General features: G+C 44.8%; 1 protein-coding gene across 3 annotated transcripts in view; it reads right to left on the minus strand.

The window, feature by feature from the left end:
* Positions 1-24,167, minus strand: part of CRIM1 (cysteine rich transmembrane BMP regulator 1) — a 208,590-nt gene that overhangs the window by 9,320 nt on the left and 175,103 nt on the right. For all 3 annotated transcript variants that reach the window (XM_029232033.1, XM_029232035.1, XM_029232034.1), the window contains 2 exons: positions 23,675-23,896; positions 5,186-5,380 (listed from right to left, as the gene is read on the minus strand). In XM_029232033.1, the coding sequence (XP_029087866.1) occupies positions 5,186-5,380; positions 23,675-23,896 (417 nt within the window). The remainder of the gene's footprint in view (positions 1-5,185; positions 5,381-23,674; positions 23,897-24,167) is intronic.

Below are 24,167 nucleotides of genomic sequence, written 5' to 3' on the forward strand. Positions count from 1 at the left end.
ATTCCAAACTTTTCTATCATCTGAATCACCTGAGGAGCTTATAAAATGTGCTGACGCTCACAGGTCCTCATTCAATAAGTCCGGGCTGGGTGGGTCTGGGGTGTGTGTGTGTAGGGATGGTGTTCAGCTCGCCCACTGAGACATCTCGATATGTGATACGAATTTCCTGGAGGAATTCGGGAAGAAAACCCCCTTGACATTTACATGACATCTTTCAGTGCCGTGGCACCCTGAGCCCCTGTCCTGTCTGGTCCAGCACACAGCCTGGAGCTTTCCTAGCCCAACAGGAGCTGACCTGCCACTGCCTTCTGAGGCCTCGGGAGAAAAGGCTAACGAGATCCATGCCAAAAACCTGTGAATGTCAGCAGCTAAGTAGCAAAGACCTCTTCTGCGGAGACTCCCAGGGCTGGGGTCAATTCAGTTCAGCTCAGGGTCTTTCCTGAGTGACAGCAGCAGGCAAGCAGCGTTGAAATTCTTGTGCCTCATACCTGCCTACAGGTAGATTTCAGTGAAACCCTACAAACAACACAGACTTGACAGTGTGAGTTCTCTTCCCACAGGTGCTTAGGAAGGCCCTCCTTGGCAACAGAGGGGAAAGTTGGAAGGATCTACCTAGGATGCAGGAGGATGTCTTAGTGATTGCTCATCACCATTGTTCAGCAAATATTTTCCAAGTATTTCCTATGTGGCAGGCACTGGCCTAAGTTGGGGGGATACAGTTGTGAGCAAGACCAGTCCTGCCCTCACGGGCCTCTCATGATGAGTTACTTCTCACCGTCTGGCAGCTCATGGCCTGTCCTCTGGACCAGTTTGCTCCACTAAACTCAGTTCCGCTCTGATTAAAATCTACCCACGCCTCCTTCTTTATCATAAAATACTCAAAGCTCCAGTTCAGAGCCCTCAAGTCTAAGGGGAGAGGGTCATTTCCCTTTGATGTGAACTTAAGAGGGAAGCCACATCAGAGCAGTTTTGTCAAAAAGTATAAAACTTTCAGCAAAAAAACTGCCTGAAGAAACAAAAAGAAGTGTGGGGGCTGCTGTGTTTCCATGCCTAGGCCCAGGCCTGCCATGGCCAAAGACTGCATTTAACCCCAACTCTAAAATAGAACCCTTCCGGTATTTACTACAAGAGTCCTTTATAAAGCTGCTGGCATTGTGGATGACAGGGCCAGGGGAGTGACACAGATCTTTACCTGGCCAGGTGGCATAGATCACGGGCACATGGTCAGAATTAAAAAATTACAACTGGGGTCAGGTTTGACCTGAACTTCAGAGGAACCTACTGGGGATGTATTTTACAGTCAGAGGCACCTGGCCCATTGTAAGAGCCACCCTCCTTAAAATGTCCTTTTCTGGATATGGGGCAGGGTGCTTGGGGCTTACAAGGGGAGGACACGATTTTCTGGGAGCTGGAACCGTAAGTCACCTTAGGACTGGGGACTCCTGGGTCTTCTGCTAAGTAGCTGCCTGGCTTTGGATAATTCACTTAACTTTTCTGACCCTGTTTTCTATAAAATGGGACAAGTACTAACCAGCAAATCAGTTCACGGGTCTGGTACTCGTACCCAAAGATGGCAGAGGGGGAAAGTGCTTTGTAAGGGTGAGGCTGTTCAGAACGTTAGCTGGTGTGCGTAGGGGACAAAGCCAAGTAGCTTGAGCTTTCCAGGTGAGAATCGGCAACATGAAACTTCAGAGGGCCCAGGAGAAGAATGGGACAGGAATCCAGGCTTCCTGGCGGGCCACACTTAATCAAATGTAAGGTGGCAGAGCTCACCTGACTGCAAAATTTGCTGAGATAAGATGGAGAAGTGATTCATGAATAATACATCAGAAGCAGAAGGGGGACTTAACAGAAATTAAATTCCAATCCAACAGTAAATGCTGACTGAGAAGTCACTGGAGAAATCTCTAGTTATGAGCAGGATGTTAGTGAAACCTGCACTCTTTCCTCTATTAAACTCGCAACCGAGGAGAGTGGATCTTTCCCTCTATTCCTGCCGCCATCACCTGAATTTGGGTCCTAATCGTCACACATCTGGGACGTCTACAGTGCAAGTCACAGCTGTCCTGGCTTCTGGTCTCTCCCTGCTTCAGTCCTCCTACAGATCACTGTGTGGCTCCCCAAAGCACCTCCATGATCTTGTGTTTCATCTGCTCAAAAATGAGCCACGAAGGACAAAGGACAAAATCCACCTCTCCAATTGACAATTAAGGCCCTAAAAATCTGGACCAAAGTCATCTTCTCTGTCCTTATTTCCCGCTCCTAGAACTCCCTATTCCAGGGGCATTTGGCCTTGACCTTTCTGTCTCAGGGTCTTTGGTCAGATTACCCTTTCACTCCAATTAAGAGAACCCACCTGTCTTTCAAGGTCTAGCTCAATTCTTCAGTGAAAGCCTCCAAGACCCCCCTCTACTCCACAGGAAAATCCTATCTGTGAACTTAGCACTTGTGGTCTGTAGCTGGGCTGTGTAATGGTTGTCTCCAATTCACCCCCTCCCCTTCTCTCTAGAAACCACTCTAAGTAGATTTTGCCGCCACCACTGTATGGAAATGGCTCTCGTCACGACGACTAGGAAAACGCTAAATGCACCGCAGTCAGTCCCTGCTTCTCACCTGATGTCACCCAACAGCACTCCTCCTACCCTCTCTCCATGTGGCTCCCAGGTCATAGCTCTCTCCGTTTCTTCCCGTGTGGCAGGGGCTCATTCTCTGTCTCCTCTGCCAGTCCCTCCCCACCTGCCCAGATCCCAAAGTTGGAGGGTTCCTGGGCTCAGTCCCAGGCTCCCTTTTCCTCTCTATATCCACTCACTCCTTGAGTGACCTCGTCCGGTCTCAAGGCTTAAAAACCACCTGTGGCTGACAATGTTCAAGTTTATAGACCCATCTCCCATTTCTCTCCTAAACTCCAGATCAGACAGATTCACTGTCTATTCATTATCTCCACTTAGATGTCCAATGGAGATTTCAAACTAAAAACTCCCCAAACCAAACTGATTTTACACTAGAGCTGCAACTCCATATTTTAGTCAAAAACATTATAGTCGTCCTTGGCATTTCTCTTCCTCCCACTCCTCACATCACATTCAAATCCTATGGATTCTATCCTTTCACTAGAATCAGAACCCAACCATTTCTCCTACCTCCACAGCTACTGCCCCGGTACAGGCCACACTCATCTCTCACCTGCATCACTGGCCTCTCTGCTTCCACTCCTGCAAGTCACGTCCCATCACTCCTCTGCTCAAAACCCTCCAGAGTTTCTATCTTGCCCAATAAAATTCTAAAATCGCTCATGAGATCTCGTGTTTTGGCACACAGCTAGTTCTCTGCTTTCCTCTAGTTACCCTCCCTGCTCATGGGGTCACATCCACACAACCTCCCTGCTTCTCTTTGAACGTTCATGGCATGTTCCCACCCCCTGGGCTTTTGTCCTGCCTGTACCGCAGAGATTCTGCCTCTACCCCATGATTCCTGCCACTCTTCTGGGTCCCTTTATAAATGTCATCTGATCAGTGAGGCATTGTCGGATTATCAGAACATCCTGTCTCCTGTTCTGCCTAGCCCCTCCTCCCCCACCCCGGCCTCGCTATGTGTTTTCTCTGTGACTCTTATCCTCATCTTGTGCGCTATTTACTGTTTACTTATGTGCTGCCTGTCTCTCCCTACGAAACCATCAGCTGTGTGGACGGGGACTTGTTGGATTCACCCTTGTCTCCCCAGGGCCTCGAGCAGTGCTTGCATAGGGTAGGCACGAAATGAATCTTGGTTGAATAAATAAGATCAAGTTTCACCATTTGAACTGCTCAAAGTATATTACTAGGAAGACTGGTATGAAACTTGTGAAACAGGTGAAATGTAATAGATAAAGCAACTCCAATGAGAAATACATGTTTTTCCTCATTCTTCTCGTGCAAAACATTTAAGGATTTTGTTTTTTCCCTATGTGGACAACGAGGGATACGACATCACAGAAGTGAACTTGTGACTCTCAATTTACACCTTAAACAAGGCCAAGGAGACTAAACTATGAAAAGCACCCAATAAGAGATCTGAAAAGGACTCAGCCTCCTGACCTGGCAGAATATCCTTTTTAGGGGATAAATGGACATTTTTAGAAGTGCCCATTAGGGCTAGTTTGCACAACAGCTAAACAAAAGGCAAATGTATGCAGAGCTCAGTGAAACTCTTCGGGTTTAACTGGCTATCCCATCTTACAAGTGCACGGTGTAGATGCCCTTCTAAGTTGCCCTGACTCCTAGCCCACTGTGCTGCAACGGAGCAAGCCTCTAATACAATGCCGCAAGAAAACACAGAATCGAGGTGAACGTGGAGGGGCTCCTAGAGTGAGCCCTCCCTTTGGTCTGTGTGGTCTGGAGTGCCTGTGAAGTCTGTGTGTTCAGGGCTTTAGATCTGGAACACTGCCCAGAGGCTGTCCTGCTGAGGGCTCAGGTCCTGCATTGCTGGGAACGAGGGGCAAGAAGACAAAGGAGCTGTTTTGGCAGGAGACACAGACATGGAAACCAGGAGAAGGCCTGGGGGAGGATCTGGGCAGCTGCAGGGGACTTCGGTTTGAAATTGGGAGGCGGATTACTAAGTTGACATGAAGGGTGGAATGTGGGGACAGACGTAGGCATGTGATTCTGCAACAGCCAGCTGGGGGCGTGCTCCGTGGTTCCGGTCTAGGTGGGAAGAGATGGAAAGTTCACGGGAGGGCTTGGGAGAAGGCTGCATGGGGTGGCCTGGGTACTACTGGAACTGATGAACTGAAGAAAGATTGGACCAGCATCGTATTGTTTAAATGCAGCTCTTCCATTCTGGTTCTGATAGATATACAGCTTAGAACATCATTCCCTACTGTGTCCAATGATGGACCTTTTCCACTAGGCTCGTCCAACACTGCACTAAAACTGTGCTACTCGGATACGGCAGGTGTCATTCACAGGTCTGTTACACCCATAAGGCCTGCCACTTAACGTTTAGAGAATGCAAGTCAGAAGAGAGCAATACTGGCATGGAACCAAAATCAGGCACTCACCTAGATGGTCACAGGCTCTCAAGTTACCCGCCAGGTCTCTGTTTGGGCCACAGGAGCTAAGGGATGGGTGGGGGAGGTTCTGAGTCTGTTCTAGCTTCCTTTTGAATCAACATCCCAGTTTGAAAAGTGGCAGGGCAGTGGCTTAGATACCTGGGCACATTGGGCAGCAGCTCCCTTCCACGTTGATGGGCTCGACGCAGGGCAACGGGGGGCAGCTGACGGTCGAGCAGAGGGTCTGGCCCTGCAGGCAGTAGCAGTGTGTGCAGCTGTCAATGTCCCAGCGCTCCTCATCGGCGTAGGCCTTCCCGCTGAAGTGGCACACCGCCTTCTTTGGGGTGGTGTCCTCTAGTGAAAAGAACGGCACATGGTGGAGTCGCTCCATGTGACAAACACAATTTCTCATCATACTTGAGACATGAAGGGGAAAAGCTCTACACAATCGCAACATGCTCTAGGATTCCCAGAATTGGGTAAAACTTCCACCTCCCCAGTCCCTACTGTTGTTTTCCTCTGCTCAGCGGAAGCCTCTGAACTCTCATCTTGTGGCCTGAACCTGATCAAGGGCCACTGAGGCTGACACAAGTGGTAACTATAACAACCAGCTGGGAACGATACCCGTTGGCCAAGAGTCATTAGACTGTCATTGCAAAATATACGAACTTAATCATCGCATGGCTGTTGAACATACCACACGAAGAAACTAAAACTGAAATACAAATAGGTAGGGAGACAGGATCAGAGGTTCTGTTCCATGGAAAGAGAGAAAAAGTCCAGCTGAGTATACTTATAGAAACAACTGAAGAAATTCCCATCTCCAGTTAATCTCTGTGTAAATGATGCAGGGGAAGGATAAGGAATGACAATGGTCTGTCGCAGGGAACTGGCAGGCCTCCTGTGCTCTCCCAGAAGGGAATCAGCATTGAGATAACCATTTCCTTCATTTTTCAGGGATGCTGGATGGACCTCCCTCTCAGTAACGAGGACATTTCTACTTCAAAAACAACCTCACTTCATTTCAATCCATTTTTTTTCCCCAGCAAACTATGCTTTTTGAGAACTATATATATATATATATATATTTATTTTTTATTTTTTTTGCGGTGCACGGGCCTCTCACTGTTGTGGCCTCTCCCGTTGCGGAGCACAGGCTCCGGACGCGCAGGCTCAGCAGCCATGGCTCACGGGCCCAGCCGCTCCGTGGCATGTGGGATCTTCCCGGACCGGGGCACGAACCCGTGTCCCCTGCATCGGCAGGCAGACTCTCAACCACTGCGCTACCAGGAAAGCCTGAGAACAATATATTTTTAAGAGCTATTTTTTATGTATAAGAATTTACAGCTTAACACATTCTGCTTATCTTTTTTCTCCATTCTCTCCTACCATCCTCACATCTTCCCTCCTCCAACCTTTTCCTTGAAAGTTCCTTTCTCTTTGATTCAACACCTTCTCCTGGTTTCTCTGAACTTACTAGTGGTCACATTCCCTCTACAGCTCAGAGCGAGGCCCAATGCCCAGCAAAGCAGCGATGGGGCCAATCAATGGAGAAACACAGGATGGGGGTGGGGCAGCCCCTCCCTGTCACTGGCCAGGCAACTGGATGACTCCTACAAAGCTGGGAAAATTTTATGCTCAGATTCTATGGGCAGCTCCATTCATCACTGGTCACTAGTAAATGAAAAACTATAAAGGCATCTGGAAGGAAAGTTCCTTAGGAAAGAAGTGGTGTCTTCTCCCTGGAAGGCACCTTAGAAGCTCTGAGAGGGGCAGTATTCACTGCCCAGGCACAAAGGACAGAACCCACAATGCCTGAGGGGCAATGAGGAACATCTATATGCAGGGCGTCAGGACCCCAGCCTCTGTAGCCAAGCGCTCCCGGGCGGCTGGAACCACTCTGTAAAGACCTAGCATGAAGCTTCCTGCTGAGCTTTTCCAGAGGAGGGTCACAGGCAGAAATATCTGTCTTTGGAATCTACATTGTCTTCTTACCAATTACTCACGCATATGCCCCTGACTAAATGGCACTAATAATGTCCTATGACTATAGGATTTTGTGTTTCCAAAGGTATGTCTTGGTCCATTGTGGAGTGTTATAAGTAAGTATGGAAAGGACTCTATGTCTAGTGTTAAAATGCATAATCTCTGTTTCCCAATGCATTTTCATTATTTCTCTCATTACTGTTGCTTGATGTTCAGCAAGGGATATTAAGCAATCACAGAAAGTTCTAGGTGTAAGCAGAAATTCTTTTTCAGTATCTATTTAAAAATGTACTTCACTGTATTTGTGAATGTTCCACAGGAAGGGTTCTGGTGCACTGAATGTTAACCTTAAAAACTCACTTGGAGGCCTTCACACCAAACTCATGGTAGAAGTTTTTGCTAATCTGAAATCCTTAGAGGAGGTGACTTCATTAAGATACCCAAAATGTACATGTCAAATGGATGAGTAGAATCATTTAATGAACTTAATTCAAGTAATATACTGACCTTGAGCCAACATGTCATTGAGGACATCAGATTTGCCATCAAATCTAGAGTCTATTATGCAGAGAATTCTTTATGAAAGGAAGCATTTCTTCGTAAGGCAATACTACTGATTATATTTCACATAAACCTTGTAACAGCTCACATGATGGACCAATGTCACGGCATAAAATTTGAGTAACGTATTACTACTGTGCAAGGACCTGGGAGAAGAGAAGGTTACACTCCCCACCCTATCTTGTCCATCACCTTCTCCTGTGCTTTTTCTCCCACAGGCATTTTGCCAGTTCTCTTCTTAGAGAAGAAGAAGGGAATGAGAAAGAGGCACAGAAAGGATGAGGGGGCTTCCCTGGTGGTGCAGTGGCTAAGAATCCACCTGCAAATGCAGGGGACACGGGTTCGAGCCCTGGTCCGAGAAGATCCCATATGCAACTAAGCCCATGCACCACAACTACTGAGCTTGCGCTCTAGAGCCCGCGAGCCACAACTGCTGAGCCCGTGTGCTGCAACTACTGAAGCCCGCGTGCCTAGAGCCTGTGCTCCACAACAAAGAGAAGCCACTGCAATAAGAAGCCCACACGCCGCAACGAAGAGTAGCCCCCTCGCACCGCAACTAGAGAAAGCCCGCGTGCAGCAACGAAGACCCAACACAGCCAAAAATAAATAAATTTATTTAGAAAAAGGAAATAAAAATTTCCTTTGCCAGGAAAGAGGGTATATTTGTCAAATTTCCCCCAAACCACTAAAATAAAATAAAATAAAGTTAAAAAAAAAGGATGAGGACTTCGTAATAAAAGAAATTCAAGTCAAGGCCAAGCACTGGTCTGTATTTTCTTAAGATCTAGGCAAACACACTTATTACATCTTAAGATATTAAATCAATGCTAATATTTGTGAAGTTAAATCTATAAAATTAAGATATTAAAAATAATAATTATGTGTTAAACATTATAAAGACATTCATTCACTTATTCTACAAACTTTTATCATCAATGGGAAAAAAGGCAGGACCAGGACCCTGACCCAGAGGACTGAGCAGAAGTGGTGGAGACAGGCTGGCGACCGGGACTCCTCACCAGGTACCACGCAGCAGCCACAGTGCTGTGAATTCAGCGTGGAGTTGGACAACACAACATGGAGGGTGAAGCAACTGTCTGCTGGGGGAACTGGGAGAGGATTCACCCAGGATTTGATGCTTTAGTTTTACTTCGAGGGATGAATAGATAAAGAAGCTGGAAGGAAGGACACTGCAAGTAGACGGTGGTACATCCAACAGTTTGCCATGTTGGAACGACAGTGAGAGGTGTGAGGGCCACATGCAGGATGGCTGGAGATGAAGTTGGGATCAGATCGTAAAGGGCCTTGAAGAACAATGACAGATTTAGAGCCTTCCTGCAGTGGAGGGGACGGGCCTTATCAGCTTTATCTTCAAGAAGAGAACTCTGGAATATGACAACGTGGAAGACTAAACAGGGTTAGGAAGATGGGGACGCTGTTCACCGGGATGTGTTACAGGCCCGGATTAACGCAGAGGTGATGGAGGTGGAAAGGCAAGGCTAGGTTTGCGAGCTATTACTGAGAAACAGCGGTCAGGATATGGACAGTGAGGGGGGCGGAGGTGTGAAGGACAACCCTGTTTCTTGCAATGGGAGGTGATGCAGAGGTAATTCCAATATATGAGTCACTTTCCTGCTTTAACAAATAAACAGCTGGTGAGCTTGTCAAGGACCTGGTCAAGCCTTATCAAACCAGATATTTCAGTGGGTCAATCAGAGCTGCAGCGGTTGACCTTCAAACTCTTAGCCTTTCTGTGTGAACATGACCATGAAGCTGCCTCTAGGATAGAACTGATTTGGGGCTCAACAAGGTAAAAGGGAACACGTTTTAGTCACCAGTGGTGAGAATGTGGGGTAACAGGCAAAACTGGCAGTATCCCTCATGTATCCTTAAAAACATTATACTTCTTTCATCCAATAATTCTATTTCTAGTCAGCTACCCCAAGGAAATAATCAGAAAAGGCCTAAAATAAGTTGTTTATGTAGATGTTCATCACAATATTATTTATAATAGCAAGAAATTGGGGGAAAAAACTGTCCAACAATATGGGATATTTTAATGACTCGATACAATCATAGGAGAGAATATTGTGCAGCTGTTAAAATGCATCATGTATAGTATAAGTTCAACCACGTAAAGAGGAAAATTTAAAACTGTCTGGAAAGAAACGAAACTGTTAACAGTAACTGTTAGAATCAAGGGTGAATTTTTCTCTTTAACTTTTCTTTTGCAATGAATATGAGTTACTCTTGATAAGGCAACAATATTAAATGATTTCAAACAGGTATGTGCATGCATTATCAACCTCCCCTCCCATCCCCCCCCCCCACACACACAACGAAGAGAAAAGCTTAGTCTGAGCCTGGTTCTAAAGAACCTGGTCATGCGGTGTGGTGCTTTCTGAACGCTACTGACCCACTCTGAATAATTTCAATGGTCTGCAAGAAAATTAAAACCACAGAAGACATGCCAGAGAGCAAATGCTGAGCTACAGCATAACGAAGTGTCTATGCAACTACTCATCCAGTAATTGTATGAGATCACTGTCCCAAAGAGTATTTATAAAATGATAAAAGAGGGATAGTAACTACTCTGGATATCTAGCAGGCAATAGGTTGAACCAAGAACTTCGATGACATATTAGATGAAATTGAAGTTTCTCATTTGATTTTGTTACAAAAATAAGTCTTTTTCTGAGTTCAATGAAGATTAAGAGTTCAATCGAGTGCAGCAATATGACAAAGAAACGGTGAAACCCATTCAATGGGAGCCTCACAGAGATGCTGCAACAGACTCTGCACACAGCGGTGGAGCTGGAGTCTGATCAGTGGGGCCCCAGGAGATTCAGGGGCCGTAACGAAGCTCTTCCCCTCCAGGGAGGGGCTGACCACCATGGACCCAACTTCCAGGTGTTTCTACCAAGTTAGCTCTATTCCATTCAAGCTCTCCTCATCAGATTACCATGGAAACATCTCACCTTCAACTTCACTTCATTTTCAACGGAATTAACTCTGACTTGAGACCAGGAAGCTACCTTTTCAGGTTTAAACAACTAGGGGTGGGGGAGGGGTGGGTAGAGCACAGAGGCAGATGCCAATCAATCGCTGGTTGAAAGCAGGGGCCGAAAGAATAAGTCTCTTGCTGGAGGTGGCAGACAGTGCAAAAGGGACCAGTGGCCCCAAAAAGACCTTGTAAAGGGACCTGGTTATAGGAATGAGGTATCTCAAGGAGATGGCTCCTTGAGAGCCATCTCGTGTGCAGAGCTCAGCTGGACCACAGCAAGATCTAAGATCTGCATGTTCAGCACTCTCACAGCTGATCTCCTTACAGACTGGAGGTCAGAGGACGCAGGTGGTAGAGGCAAGAGGGATGGTTCTGAAAGAAGGATCTAGGGCCAAGCCCTGAAGAAGAGAACTAGCATCTGCTGAGCATCCATGGTACCCAGGCGCTGTGCTCAAGAGCATCACGTGGTTCAGCCTCATGGCAACTCTCTGAGGTAGGGCTGTCCGTCCTACTCTTGGGGAAACTCAGGTTCAGCGAGGGGAAGGAACCTGATGTAACCAAGCCAGCAGGCGGTGGAGCCGGCATCTCCTCCTGGCTCCATCTGACTGCAAAGCCCACATTCTTTGCCTTGAGCTCTACCTAACAGCTCCCTTTCTTACCCTCCCAGGAATACACAGAGCCCTCTTCATGTGGCCTCAATTGTGCCTGCGCCTCTCTGGAACAGTGGACAACTGTTTGGCTATCCAGCTTTTTCAGGTGGAGGCCAAGCTGGATCCAATGTGTGACCAGGGTTGAGCTACGGTTAGCACTGGACGTTTTATGTCAGGGCTAGCTGGCTTGAGGATGTGGACTTCAATCCATGACAAGCCCCATTTCAGAGTCGGCAACAGTTTTCGTGATATCTCCACATCTGATCAGTGAGTCGCAATATCAATATATTTCGTAAGAGTAAAGTTTGTTTCTTCAAACATGCTTTAAAACAAAGCCACATTTAAGACATGGGTTGGTCACCACTCTGTGGAATTTTCATGTGAAATAAATGAGGACTCCTTTTTGTAAAAGCCTTGACTAATTTTTTCTGAGGTGGCTGCTATGTGGCCCAGATTAGACTAGATTAGATTTTATTACTTAGATTCTAGTTAATGAGGCTTTATAGAAACATCTTTTCTTTTGACCAAATTTTATCTGAAAAGCCAGTGATCTAAACAGAGGCCTGAAAGTATGTCGTGAATTTCAGTTGACTGATGGATCCCGGTGCCCCTATTTCTTTTTTTTTTTTTAATTGAAGTATAATTGATTTACAATGTTGTGTCAATCTCTGCTGTACAGCAAAGCGACTCAGTTATACACATATATACATCCTTTTTTTAAAAAAATTTATTTTATTTATTTTTGGCTGTGTTGGGCCTTCGTTGCGGTGCACGGGCTTACTGCAGTGGCTTCTCGTTGCGGAGCATGGGCTCTAGGCGCGTGGGCTCCAGTAGTTGTGGCACGCAGGCTCAGTAGTTGTGGCTCGTGGGCTCTAGAGCACAGTCTCAGTAGTTGTGGCACACGGGCTTAGTTGCTCCGCGGCATGTGGGACCTTCCCAGACTAGGGCTCGAACCCGTGTCCGCTGCATTAGCAGGTGGATTCTTAACCACTGCGCCACCAGGGAAGCCCTATACATCCTTTTTTTAATATTCTTTTCTGCTATGGTGTATCACAGGATACTGAATATAGTTCCCTGTGCTATACATTAGGACCTTGTTGTTTATCCATTCTAAATATGATAGCTTGCATCTACCAACCCCAAACTCCCAGTCCATCCCTCTCCCTCCCCCCTGCCTCCCTTGGCAACCACAAGTCTGATCTCTATGTCTGTGAGTCTGTTTCTGTTTTGTAGATAGGTTCATTTGTGCCATATTTTAGATTCCACATATAAGTGAGATCATATGGTATTCATGTTTCTCTGTCTGACTTCACTCAGCATGATCATCTCTAGTTGCATCCATGTTGCTGCAAATGCCGGTGCCCGTATTTCTTACATGCTTATTTCTCTTCCTGGATGGACCACTTCTTCCCATTTGGGTGAATCTGAGAAAGCTCTGTCAGAAAATTTTAGAAATGACTTGGTTTACAGGGAGACATGGTGGCTAATCTACCCAATTTGCAGTTCTAAATAATAAACTAATGAAGTCATTGTAGTTTGGGGGGGAAAACAGCATAGTCTAATTGGAAGTCCACATAAAAGCATTTTAAGCTTTAAGGCTGAAGAGGGATGCATAAATAGAGATGTGGGAACTGTCCAACTAAAAGTAACCTAAACAGTTTATAGTCGGTTATCGAGTGCGCTGTCCATTTCATTCTGACTGTGGTATTCATCACTCCAACTGGTTGCTCATGCTGACAGTGACATTAGGTTTAGTCTTCAATACCTAATGGCAATCATAACTTCCACTTACTGACTGCCTACTAGGTACTGGGCATGGTGCTAACCAAGCTTTTTTTTTTCTTTCTTTTTTTGGCTGTGCCACATGGCTTATGGGATCCTAGTTCCCCGACCAGGGATTGAATTCAGACCCTCGGCAGTGAGAGCAGAGTCTTAACCACTGGACCACCCTACCCAAGCATTTTTCACAAGTCAATTCCACATGCTCTCCATAGGCCAATGGAACAGGGTGTTATTTGAAATCCACAGAAAACCAAGGCACAGGGAGAATAAGTAACTTGCTCAAAACGCATGGCTAGGAAGTGGCAGGGCCAGGATGGAAACCACACACACTTCCACAGTCCCCGCACACTGTCTGCCTGCCTCATCCCCAGTGGGATAACCTCGGAGAGCTCCATGTTCCTGGGCAAGGATCTGGGCCGCACAAACAAAAGTGGTTACGACTCACTGACTCTGGAGAATATGGGCGCTTAGACTTCCTACCCCTTACATTTGTTGGGGCTCAAGGTCTTTGCCTTCAAAGGCAGATTACCCTTCAACCGACTGCATCAGACATCTGCACAGTCCTATCAAGGAATGGAGATATAGTGGTTATTGAGGACTTGTGGTTCTTCTCAGGCAGATCTCTATTTAACACTCCTCTCTCTTCTCAAGGAAGAGGATTCGAGAAGAATGTTCCAAGGAAAACATGAGGTATGACACTAATATAATAAGGTTTGTTTTTAAAACAAACACCTCAGGAGTTACATACCCAAACACACGTGATCTCTTTCTACGTAGTCATTGTTGAGGGCTATAAACGTACTCCGGCGATATTGCCCCGCTTCATACGGCTTTGGAATTTTCCTTTTGCAATGACATCCTTTTGAAACAGGCAAGGAAGACGGTCACTATTTTATGGCCACTCCTTGGTTTAGATCAGCTTTGGTATTTGGTTTCCTCAGCTCTGGCCTCTACCTTATCCATCAGATTGGCTTGAAATGACTTTCGGCCTCTATCAGAAACAAAGTCCCTCCCTGCTAAAGGATGGAGGTTTACTGCTGCGTCATTCTCAGCATCCTGTGTCAGGAGCCTGGAGCACTCATGCCCATAGCTCCTCAGGCAGGCCAGCCATTTAACTCATGCAGCGCTCAGACATGTGTCTTATATTTATGGATTCAAAAAGAAGCAATATTATCTTGCATCATGTTTGACTACAATAAAAATATGCGATCTCTTTCAGTGAAAGAGTTTGGAAAACTCAGTGTGGTTTTTCCTTTTCCTCGATTCTGGTTATCTGAAAGGGCTGAGGAAGAAGTGGCAAGGCCTTGAAATGTTAACTCCTTTCGAGCGGACCTCTCCACCTGTCTGAACCTCGCTATCCTACTTCTTTTTAAGATAAGAAGAGGCTTACCAGGCTGTTAGAAGTTGGACTTTGCTTTTACTCTTGAGCTATTTTACTAATTACACCACAAAGCTAATTAACAGTAAAACCCGGATAATAGAATCATGTCGTTTTCTTCCTCTATAAAAATCCCATTATTTCATGAGTCACTGATGTAGTAGCTCAGGCCTTGCTCTGAATCTGACCATGATGAAAAGAAAGCATTTCCAGATTCCCCACCCCCTTTGCTCTGTGAAAGGTTTTAAAACCTAAAATCCACTAGAATCTACATTACAGTTGGACTTTTCCATTTCTACCAGGAGACAGTGTTCCTGCATAGATAGTCCAGGTTCTAACTCTGGTTGTGATGGCCATGAAGTCAGAGTCTTGGTGTGGGAGTAGCTTCTGGGGAGGAAGTTCGGCAGCTTTAGAAATTGCATCAGTTCTTCCAAATCTCCAATGTACTATTTAGAGACCTGAAAAGTAATTTACTCTGGGCTGCTCGTGGCCAAGAAAGTAAATGCAGCTCTTACTCTCAGAGGAAGTCCCACTGCAAAACAATCCAGCGCAGTTGTGCAGTGGGTGCTCGTCCTCTCTGCACATCGCTGTAGAGAGCGCCATTCTAAATGCTGGGGGTGCAGTGGTGCACAAGGCAGGTGGGGGTCTCTGCCCTCGGGGAGATGCTCTTGGATCCAGAGGATCTCCTCAGCTCTGTGTGATTTCAGTTCAAAACAGATGTGCCAAATGATTTGAAAAAAATTGTGCAAACTGCAGGCCCTGCTAGTAAGATTATACTTCAAATCAGTTTAAGTTTGAGGTTTGAGGGATTTTAAAGAAAACTTTCATGCAGTCATTTAGGCAGGTGGAGAAAGGTACCAGGTACGCTATTGGTAACACAAGACTTAGAAGAGAGAGTGAAAAAGGCAGCCAAGTGTTTCGACTGACACGGCTGACTTGGGTAAGTATAGAGGAAGTGCTTTTTAAATTTTTGGCTTATGACTGTAACAATGCATTACAAATACTCTCTAACTCCCACAAAGGAATGAGATGCTACTATTACCTTATACTTTATTTTCTCTTAGCTGACAAGACACTGTGATCCCTGGCCTTGTGATATCCTCTGTATTTTTATATCCCAAGTTGGGCACATTCAGGGCACAAACTCCATGTGGAGGATCAATGGAACGTGGGTGCCTCCTGTTTGAGAAACCAGCTTTTACTATTTTTTACATAAAGTGGAGACAAACATAAATCAGAATGAAGAAGGAATCTGAGCAAATAAACAAGCAGGTCACTAAGAAGTGGACAGAGATTTGCAGACGTAGAAGAGGACGACTGATTTTGAACATGCTGGCTTGCTGGACCTCCACAGACTGGAAAGGAATATAAAAGCAGAGCTCAACTGAAGTCTGACTAAAAAACAGATGGCCTAGGCAATTTCAGTGAGGCAGAGATCTAATACACAGTAATTTTATCAGCAAATGTTTAGAGTTTTTTGCCTAAAAATGCAAAAAAACTTTACTGATTAACCTCAAAAATTGCATACTGTATCTTACAACTTTTAGCTTCTAATAAATAAAACATCTGCTCTTAATTCACTTATATAAAAAGAAAAAACTGAGACAAATGTTGCCATGAAGGCTGACTCCTACTTCCATATAATGTCTTGTCTTTTTTTTTTTTTTTTAGCAGAAAAAGGTCTATGGCAGGGCCAAGCAAGGAGAACGGGTGGCTTGTGCTCAGAAACCCCAAACTCTACAATGTCTTAACTGCTGTAAAGGCAGATCTGACCACAGTTTTAAGACTTTTCTTGAAAGTCCCATTTTTGCTTTATTTTATTCTATTTCTGGGACAGGAGTCCAGGTCTCTTTATAAAGGTGAAAAGAGCCTTTCAGGTTTCTTCAACATACTGGAAAGAACAGGTGATGACACAGGGTTCCAAGCTAATAGAGAAATTATAAACTTCCCTGAGTTCCACCAAGAGAAATCTCACCAAACTGATAAACATAGTAACTTCTGGCTGATTCCTACTTCATGCAAAGAGGACGGACTTTCTCAGCAATAGAACTTATTAATCTTTGTATTAAGCATCTGTTATGGACTGATTAAGCACTTCATGGATAGAAGTTCAAGGAAACATTCCATTTCCAACTTGATAAAGAGTATAAAGACTTACTCTTACATAGGCTAAGAAAACTTTGAGGTAGAAGCTCAGCGTGGCCAATTTCTGCACAAGAGGAGTTTCTGCACCTACAGGAGGTGGTTCATCCGTCACAGCCCAAGAGCTGTCAGGAACACTCCACCAGCAGCCTCCGGGTGGGTCTGCAGACTGACTTCAGGTCTGATTGCATTTTGTCGCTGAAATGTAATCCTGCTATAGAGGGTCGTTCCTCCCTCATTAGAGGGTACACAGTCAGGGCTGGCCTCCTGGGCAGAAATAAGAGGCAAAAGGCACCTGCTAATAATCTCTGGAAACACCAGTGCCAGCCTCCCTTCTGTGCAGCAGACGTCTTTAAAACAAGAACATGGGGCCGGAGCCCAGATAAAGAAATGCCACTCAGAGGTTTCCCTCAAGTTAACTAGAACAACTTGAATTTCTGTTTACACAGCCGAGGGCCTGGAAAGGATACTGAAGTGAGAAGAGAAAGCTGCTTAGGGGATAAGCAAGATGAGATGTTTCCTAGGGTGGAGGGCAGGACCTAATAAACAAACTGAAATTAAACCCTGTTTATTTTTGTTGGGACAACTTTAGACCAGTTCCAAAGTTAGTACAGTGCCTGACAACCAGAATGCCGTCAGTCTTACACTTTCTAAACATTACACAGAAAAGCATCCTGCTTCCCTTCCCTTTTGTTTAAAATCACTCGGCACTAACTGTGACCACCGGGGCTGTGGAGCAGGGGCCCCGGGAACTGAGAGCTCTGAAGAATGTGCAGGAAGCACCCCGGGGCTCCTTCCGACAAGAACACTCCCCGATTATAAATGCCACAACCTCTGTTTCCAGGAATCATAGCGGATCCTGCACAACGAGTCCTTGGACTCCTCAAATGCGACTAGCCTCTCAACGCAAACAGAAAAATAAAAGAGCTCCATTCTCTCTCCCGCGAGACATCCAGAGGTATGGGAGGACAGGGAAGTGCTGAGGTCTGGGGCCAGGCACTGCCACAACCCAGCTGCACTACAACCCCTTAGATAGCATGCTGCTTCCACCAGGGTCACAATAAGGCGACTGAAGTTGTCACGCGCTATTTATTTAAGCAAAGAGTGTGCAGGATGAGGTACACCACAGCAAAGTGTTTTCTCAGATATTCTCGTCCTTCAAAAACTCATCATTGGGACGCAATATCCAGGCCCTTCTCTTGCAGAAGGGCGGATGCCATATTTAAAGTGAGATACCAGAGTCCACGTGACGCCTGTTACCCACGTCAGGTGCACCCTGTGTTAGGAGAGCTGTAACTCTGAGCCGATATATAGTCACATCCTGCTCACTGTTTACCAAGTGCTTTCATATGTGTATATTACGTCGCTTAATTTTCATAGCACTTTAGTGAAGCACAGGATGATATTATTATTCCCATCTTATAGATGAGGAAACTGAGCTACAGTTACGTCCTACCACTGAGACCTACAGCTAGAACGTGCCAGAAATGGGGTCAAAGTACGTTCTATTTCCAGTACACAGAAGTTTTTAATTTTAAGAAAACACACTGGAGAAACAGCTGTGAAAAGTGTTCCAATGATGATGCCAGTATCACAACATTATGGCTTAAAAATGTACAACATTTAGTTCTGTGGGTTGTATATCTTAGAGAGGCTGAATTAAATATTTACTGTTTGATTCCTGGGCTGAGTTAAATACACAATAATCAACAGATGTTCCAAAGAGATACTATTTGTATTTATCTCTAAGAAAAGATACCTACGGGACTTCCCTGGTGGTCCAGTGGGTCAGACTTCGAGCTCCCAATGCAGGAGGCCTGGGTTCCATCCCTGGTCAGGGAACTAGATCCCACATGCGTGCCGCAACTAAGAGTCCGCATGCCACAACTAAGAAGTCCGCACGTCACAACTAAGAGGCCCGCATGCCGCAACTAAGAGTCTGCATGCCGCAACCTAGACCCAGCACAGCCAAAATAAATAAATAATTAAATATTTAAAACAACAAAACCAAAAAAACTCTGTAATGACCTATAGAGGACAAGAGTCTAAAACACAGTGGATATATGTGTATGTATAACTGATTCACTGTGTTATACAGCAGAAACTAACAAAACATCGTACATCAACTATATTCCAATAAAAATTTTAAAAAGATACCTAAACAAATAAACATAAATCTAAGCAAAAAATGAATGCGGTATGATAGACTGACTTGATATAAAGCGTAGGTATGGTCCCTACCAAGAAGAAACATTATTAACCATTTGCTAGTTAAAGATCACTATGGAGAGGAAATAGAATTACACCATCATGACTGAGTGCCAAGCCAGCTGGACTCCACCTGAAAGCTCTAACTCAAATATTAATATAAGACATATAAAAATATTAAAAAATAGCTAACCTCTAATCAGACAGATGTACAACCTACAAGAAAACCATTTTTTCATGTACCATCTATAATAGAACTTGTTTTCAGAGATCCTTAAAGATATGAGATACTTAAAGACACTTAAAAGATACTAGATGACTTGAAGATATGTAATCAGAGCATCATAACTTTGTTCACATCAAATTATGAAATAAATATGCGTGTGTATATATACATACACACACACACATAACACACAAACAACTATCACCCCAAGATAACTAACCTTCAACAAAAACTTAAATGAGAAAGATGCACTGACTCAGGGATTTCCAGCCAAAAAATATCTGATATATAAATATCTCTAAATATATGACCTCAAATATTTTCTAAAATAACACATGGTTACAAATAAGTAAAAATGCTTGCCAAATGGTAAGTTTCAAAACAACATTCTATGCACTGAGTCATACTTATGACTTGGCCAACACAAGAGTTGCTTATGCAACTCTTCATCGGGGGAACACTGAGCATCTACAATTCCAAAGTCAACAGGTATGATGTAGCAGCAGTATGAGCTTGAACACCTCATACATTAAATTAAGAAAGATCTTTATGATCAAGGTAGTGCCTTTCTTTATAATATTTTTGTAAGAAATAATATAAATTTTATATTACATAAAATAAATATAATAGTTATGAACATAACATTCAGGAATGACTGCACCCCTGGCCATGGTGCAGATCTGCGGGGATGACCTTGCTAGACAGAAGTTGCTAGAGTCTGGCCCTTCGCAGAAGCATCACCCACACAAACATGAGAGCAAGGGTGATGTGTCAGGACAAGCATCCCCTCAGGCACAGGAAGTGCCGATGTAAGGGTTTTGGGCTTAATTGTTTGCTGCCCTTTAGGAGTGATGGAATAAAGATCACACTGAAGCACCGAAATAATTTTTTGCTCCAGAAAGGTTAGAAAGGCATGGAGCATGTAGTCAGTGATAAGGCTATCAAGGCTATCTTGCATGGTGAAGTCTGTCATGGCGAAGGCATCTGTTGTTTACAAGGAACCACATATCAAATCTGCTATCACACGTTAGAATTCCCACCAGGCCTTTTATCCTCCCCCCCCCCCCCCCCCCCCCCGCCCCGATCTACATTCAAATCATCTCTTGATTCTTGTTCCCCTTTCTTTAAGCCATCATTACAGTCAAAAAGCCTATGAAAATAAAATCTAAGTTTGTGAGTATTTGTGTAGGAAGCTGGAATATAAAAAAATTAGGGAATCAGAAGATGTTCCATTAAAATGATTGGGTAATTACTGCTTAGTTTCCTTCTAGGACAAGGATGAATTCCCTAATGATGGGTATTATAAGTAATTAGACAAAGCTGTTCACTTTTCAAAATGAATCATCAATCCTATTAATTATGTCTGTATTACACATTCTATTAAATTAGCGCACATAATATGAGGCTTTCACACAGCAGAAGAGAAGCGTTATCATTGCACTTTAGTGACTTGATAATTTATCTGAAAGGAACACAAACATTCGTAATTACACTACTTTTAGTAGGATCACCCTTTTCAATTCTCTTGTGGTAAGAAAAAAGGCTACTTCACAAGGTGAAAGCAAGCACACTTTTCTTCAGGGGTTTTAGCACTAAAGAAGAAGCCAGATTAAAGGCAGATTTGAGGTTTTTAGAGATCCATATTTGACTGATTAGGGAGAACATTCCCCCAGGGAGGAGACCTGCAGCCATGGTGAGGTCAGCACTGTAGGCCTGGAGGAGGCACATGTGACCCCGGGAACAGATTATCTGGGTTAATAAGGAGCTGGGTTCAAACTGAGAAGGCCTAAAACAGGAGGCAATGAAAGCACTGGTCCTCGATGCCTGCTGGGAAGCAACTGGGGGCTTTATGACATGCAGAATGACGGCCTTCCTACCTTCTTCCTTTGCTAGGTGATCTGGATGGGGATGCAGGCTTTGCCACTGGGGCATCGCCAGTAACTGCCTGCAGGTGTACTAGTGCTGCCCGGGCTTGGTGCCCTTACAGAGGGACCACACTGACGGGAAGCTGACAAGAGAATAAGCCTGGAGAGGCCAAGGGAGCAAACTGGAGGGTCATAAAATCCCCATATCACAGTCATGAACTGAACTTGACTTCATATGCTTGGACATAACCTGGTCCTTGCTACTTGCAGAAAAGTAGGATGCATATAGAGGCTCCTAATGACTATTTCAGTAAGAAAACATGTATGAAGCACTAAGATGAATGCAAGGACACAGCACACAGCATCACGCATCAAATGTTAAGACTCCCCAATATGTTCCCCAGAAGATATGTCATAGGTTTATACAGTACAGTTATACCTGTGTCAAGGGGAGGGGGTAGTAGTTGTGGAGGGAGATGTAACAGAAATCAAATTTCCACTCTATCATTATGAGCTCATATGAACCACAATTTAGTGAAAGTACTTACAATCTAACTCGAAATCAAAATCACAAATTGGGGGCAAACTGGTATTTTCTTCCCCACACTAAAGATGAATGTATGGTCTAAATCAGGGGTTCCCAGCCCCTGGGCTGCAACCACTACCAGTCTGAGGCCTGTTAGGAACCAGGCCGCACAGCAGGAGGTGAGAGGCCGGTGAGTGAGTGAAACTTCATCTGCCGCTCCTGTCGCTCACGCTACCAGCCTGAAACAACGCTACCACCCTCCATGGAAAAACTGTCTTCCACGAAACCGTTCCTGGTGGCCAAAAGGTTGGGGACTGCTGGTCTAAATAATGCAGGAATTGGAATAGGAAAACATGCAGGCAAAAGAAAAAAAAAAAAAAAAGACAACACAGAATACTATGATATGCAGGTTTCTTTCCATAAGTTTGGTTTTGTTAAATTGGTTTTGTGAGAAAGAGAAGTGATTTACTGTTATCACATGGAAACAAATTTACTAGCTGAGTAATTTACTAATCACGTATTTACCAATTAAGTAGCAAAACACAACAGGAACTTTTTTTATCTAAAAAAAATTAAATTTGAGGGTTTTCAACACACAAGAAATTCACTGCTGGGTTTTTCCTCTGAAGGTAATAGAATTCTCAGGCCTCCTGGGCCCTAGTTTCCAACTGTGATCCAAGTGCCCTTGGTTGATTTATAAACTGCTTCCTTTAGGACTGAAGTTTTGGTATTTAAATACAGTGGTCCTGGCTGGACATTTCCCCCTCCATCCACCAACACCCTGCCTGAAATAGTGGCCTGGTTACACCTTTCATTCAGGTCTCACCAAGGGCTATGCCACTTTCCAGATGACTGTTGGTCAGCTCTCTGAGAAGACACGTAGCAGTAAGTTGGGTGGATGCCTTGATACATTTTTGGCTCCATTTAGGAGCTACAAAGATTACGGGTATTACAGCAGACCCAACGCTCCAGTCACTAAGAGGTGCAGCAACTGTATGTCCCGATTTACTAGGGACACTCCTGGCCTACAGCCATGGTCCCAACATAATTATTAACAGTCCCCACTTCACTCACAAGAGCATGGTTTAAAGAATAAATTGGATAGACAGCCACCCTATTAAAAGAAGAGAATCCATCTTTCACACATAGTTTTTAATATTCCCTGACCATTACATTGAGAAACTCAAGCTCTGTAAAATTCCTGAGACCAGAAATTATGCTTTAAAAATCTTTCCATCTCTTGTATACCAATGTGTAGAATAAGTCTTCAGAGGAAGTGGCCCCATAGAGTGGCCAGAGGAGCTGTCCTGATAAGCTTGAATGGTGGCCAATGTGCACCTGAGTGCCATTTATCGACTCATCTACGGGGATTGTTACAAAGCCCTGTGGCCAGAGGATTTCTCCTCCTCCTCAGGCATCACCCCAAATATATGCACGGACTTGCATCTACGAAGCACGCAAAAATCTTCAACAATAAATTGCATGATGCCTGTCGTTAATACAGCTTGCCTAATTTTTCACCTGCTAACTCTGATCACAACTGGACTGAGATATGTCATTGTCTTTCACTTGACTTTATGAGCTTTACTTGAGACAAAAGCAATCAAAGAGAGTGAGAGCCTTGGGAGCAGGGACTGTGCCTGTATTAGGGCTGCCAGCTGTCTGAGCCTCGCCTTCTGGACTCCAGAACGGCATCTGGCTTGTGTCCATAGGACCAGTTTTGGTATAGACGTCAGGGGCTGATATACATATGTCCTCTGCTCACAAGATGTATCCCCGTGGGTCACATGAAGGAGAGGGCTCTGTCAGTTACTCAGGCCTCACTCTGTGTCCCTAAGCCCTCCACACGGACAACCACATGGTTTAAATAGAATCAATTAAGTGTTAGCAGACAGAGGAGTAATTGGGGGATTAAAATTAGTATCTGGTATTTAGCTGATCTCAAGGCAGTGGCAAGCTTAGGCACTAAGTGTACTCTGATATGGGACATGGTGTTTCTCTGTGGACAAAAGGACCACCGTCAGTAACAGAGTGAAGGAAGAGTTCCAATATTGAAAATTCTGAAATGGCAAAGGAGCCCAAGAGAGACAGCGCTATAGCATCACGACATCCTCAGAGAGCATTTCTTATTCTTAATATGCTTTATCTCGGGAACACATCCTCCATGTCTTTCCTCCACCTGATGTGACTACATTGATTCTATGTGGCACGTCAATCAGAAAAACAGATTTCAAAATTATTAACTGATCTAGGCAAATGGCCGTCAATGTAGATTTAGTGGTCACTGGGAGAAAGGAAGGATTTTTTTTCTTGGTCTTACCTATGCAGTAGGGACAACACTGGCCTTTTCTCAACACAGGTCTTTCACAGGATACTGAAGGGCAAGACTCAGAGTAACAGCTAATTACGCTATCCATGCACACGCAGCTGGTACACACATCCGGCTTCCAGGACTCCGCTGCCAGGAATATATCCCCTTCATCATTTTTGCAGTAACTCGGCACGCTGTCATTATGGGATGAGGAAGGCTGGAGAGGTTCATCTGGAAAAATGAACAGAAGGTCAGCAGAAAAAGAGATGCTGCAGGCCACCCACTGTGCAACACAGTGAGTTTCACTCTGTCCCATACAAAGCACGCTCGGTCACCAGGGCTTTGTGTGCCTCCTTAAAATGGACTCAGGGGCTTCCCTGGTGGCGCAGTGGTTGAGAGTCCGCCTGCCGATGCAGGGGACACGGGTTTGTGCCCCGGTCCGGGAAGATCCCACATGCCGTGGAGCGGCCGGGCCCGTGAGCCATGGCCGCTGAGCCTGCGC

This window comes from Monodon monoceros, unplaced genomic scaffold (genome assembly GCF_005190385.1).
Source record: "Monodon monoceros isolate NGI ecotype Baffin Bay Population unplaced genomic scaffold, NGI_Narwhal_1 Super_Scaffold_19, whole genome shotgun sequence".
In the NCBI taxonomy this organism is placed as follows: Eukaryota; Metazoa; Chordata; class Mammalia; order Artiodactyla; family Monodontidae; genus Monodon; species Monodon monoceros.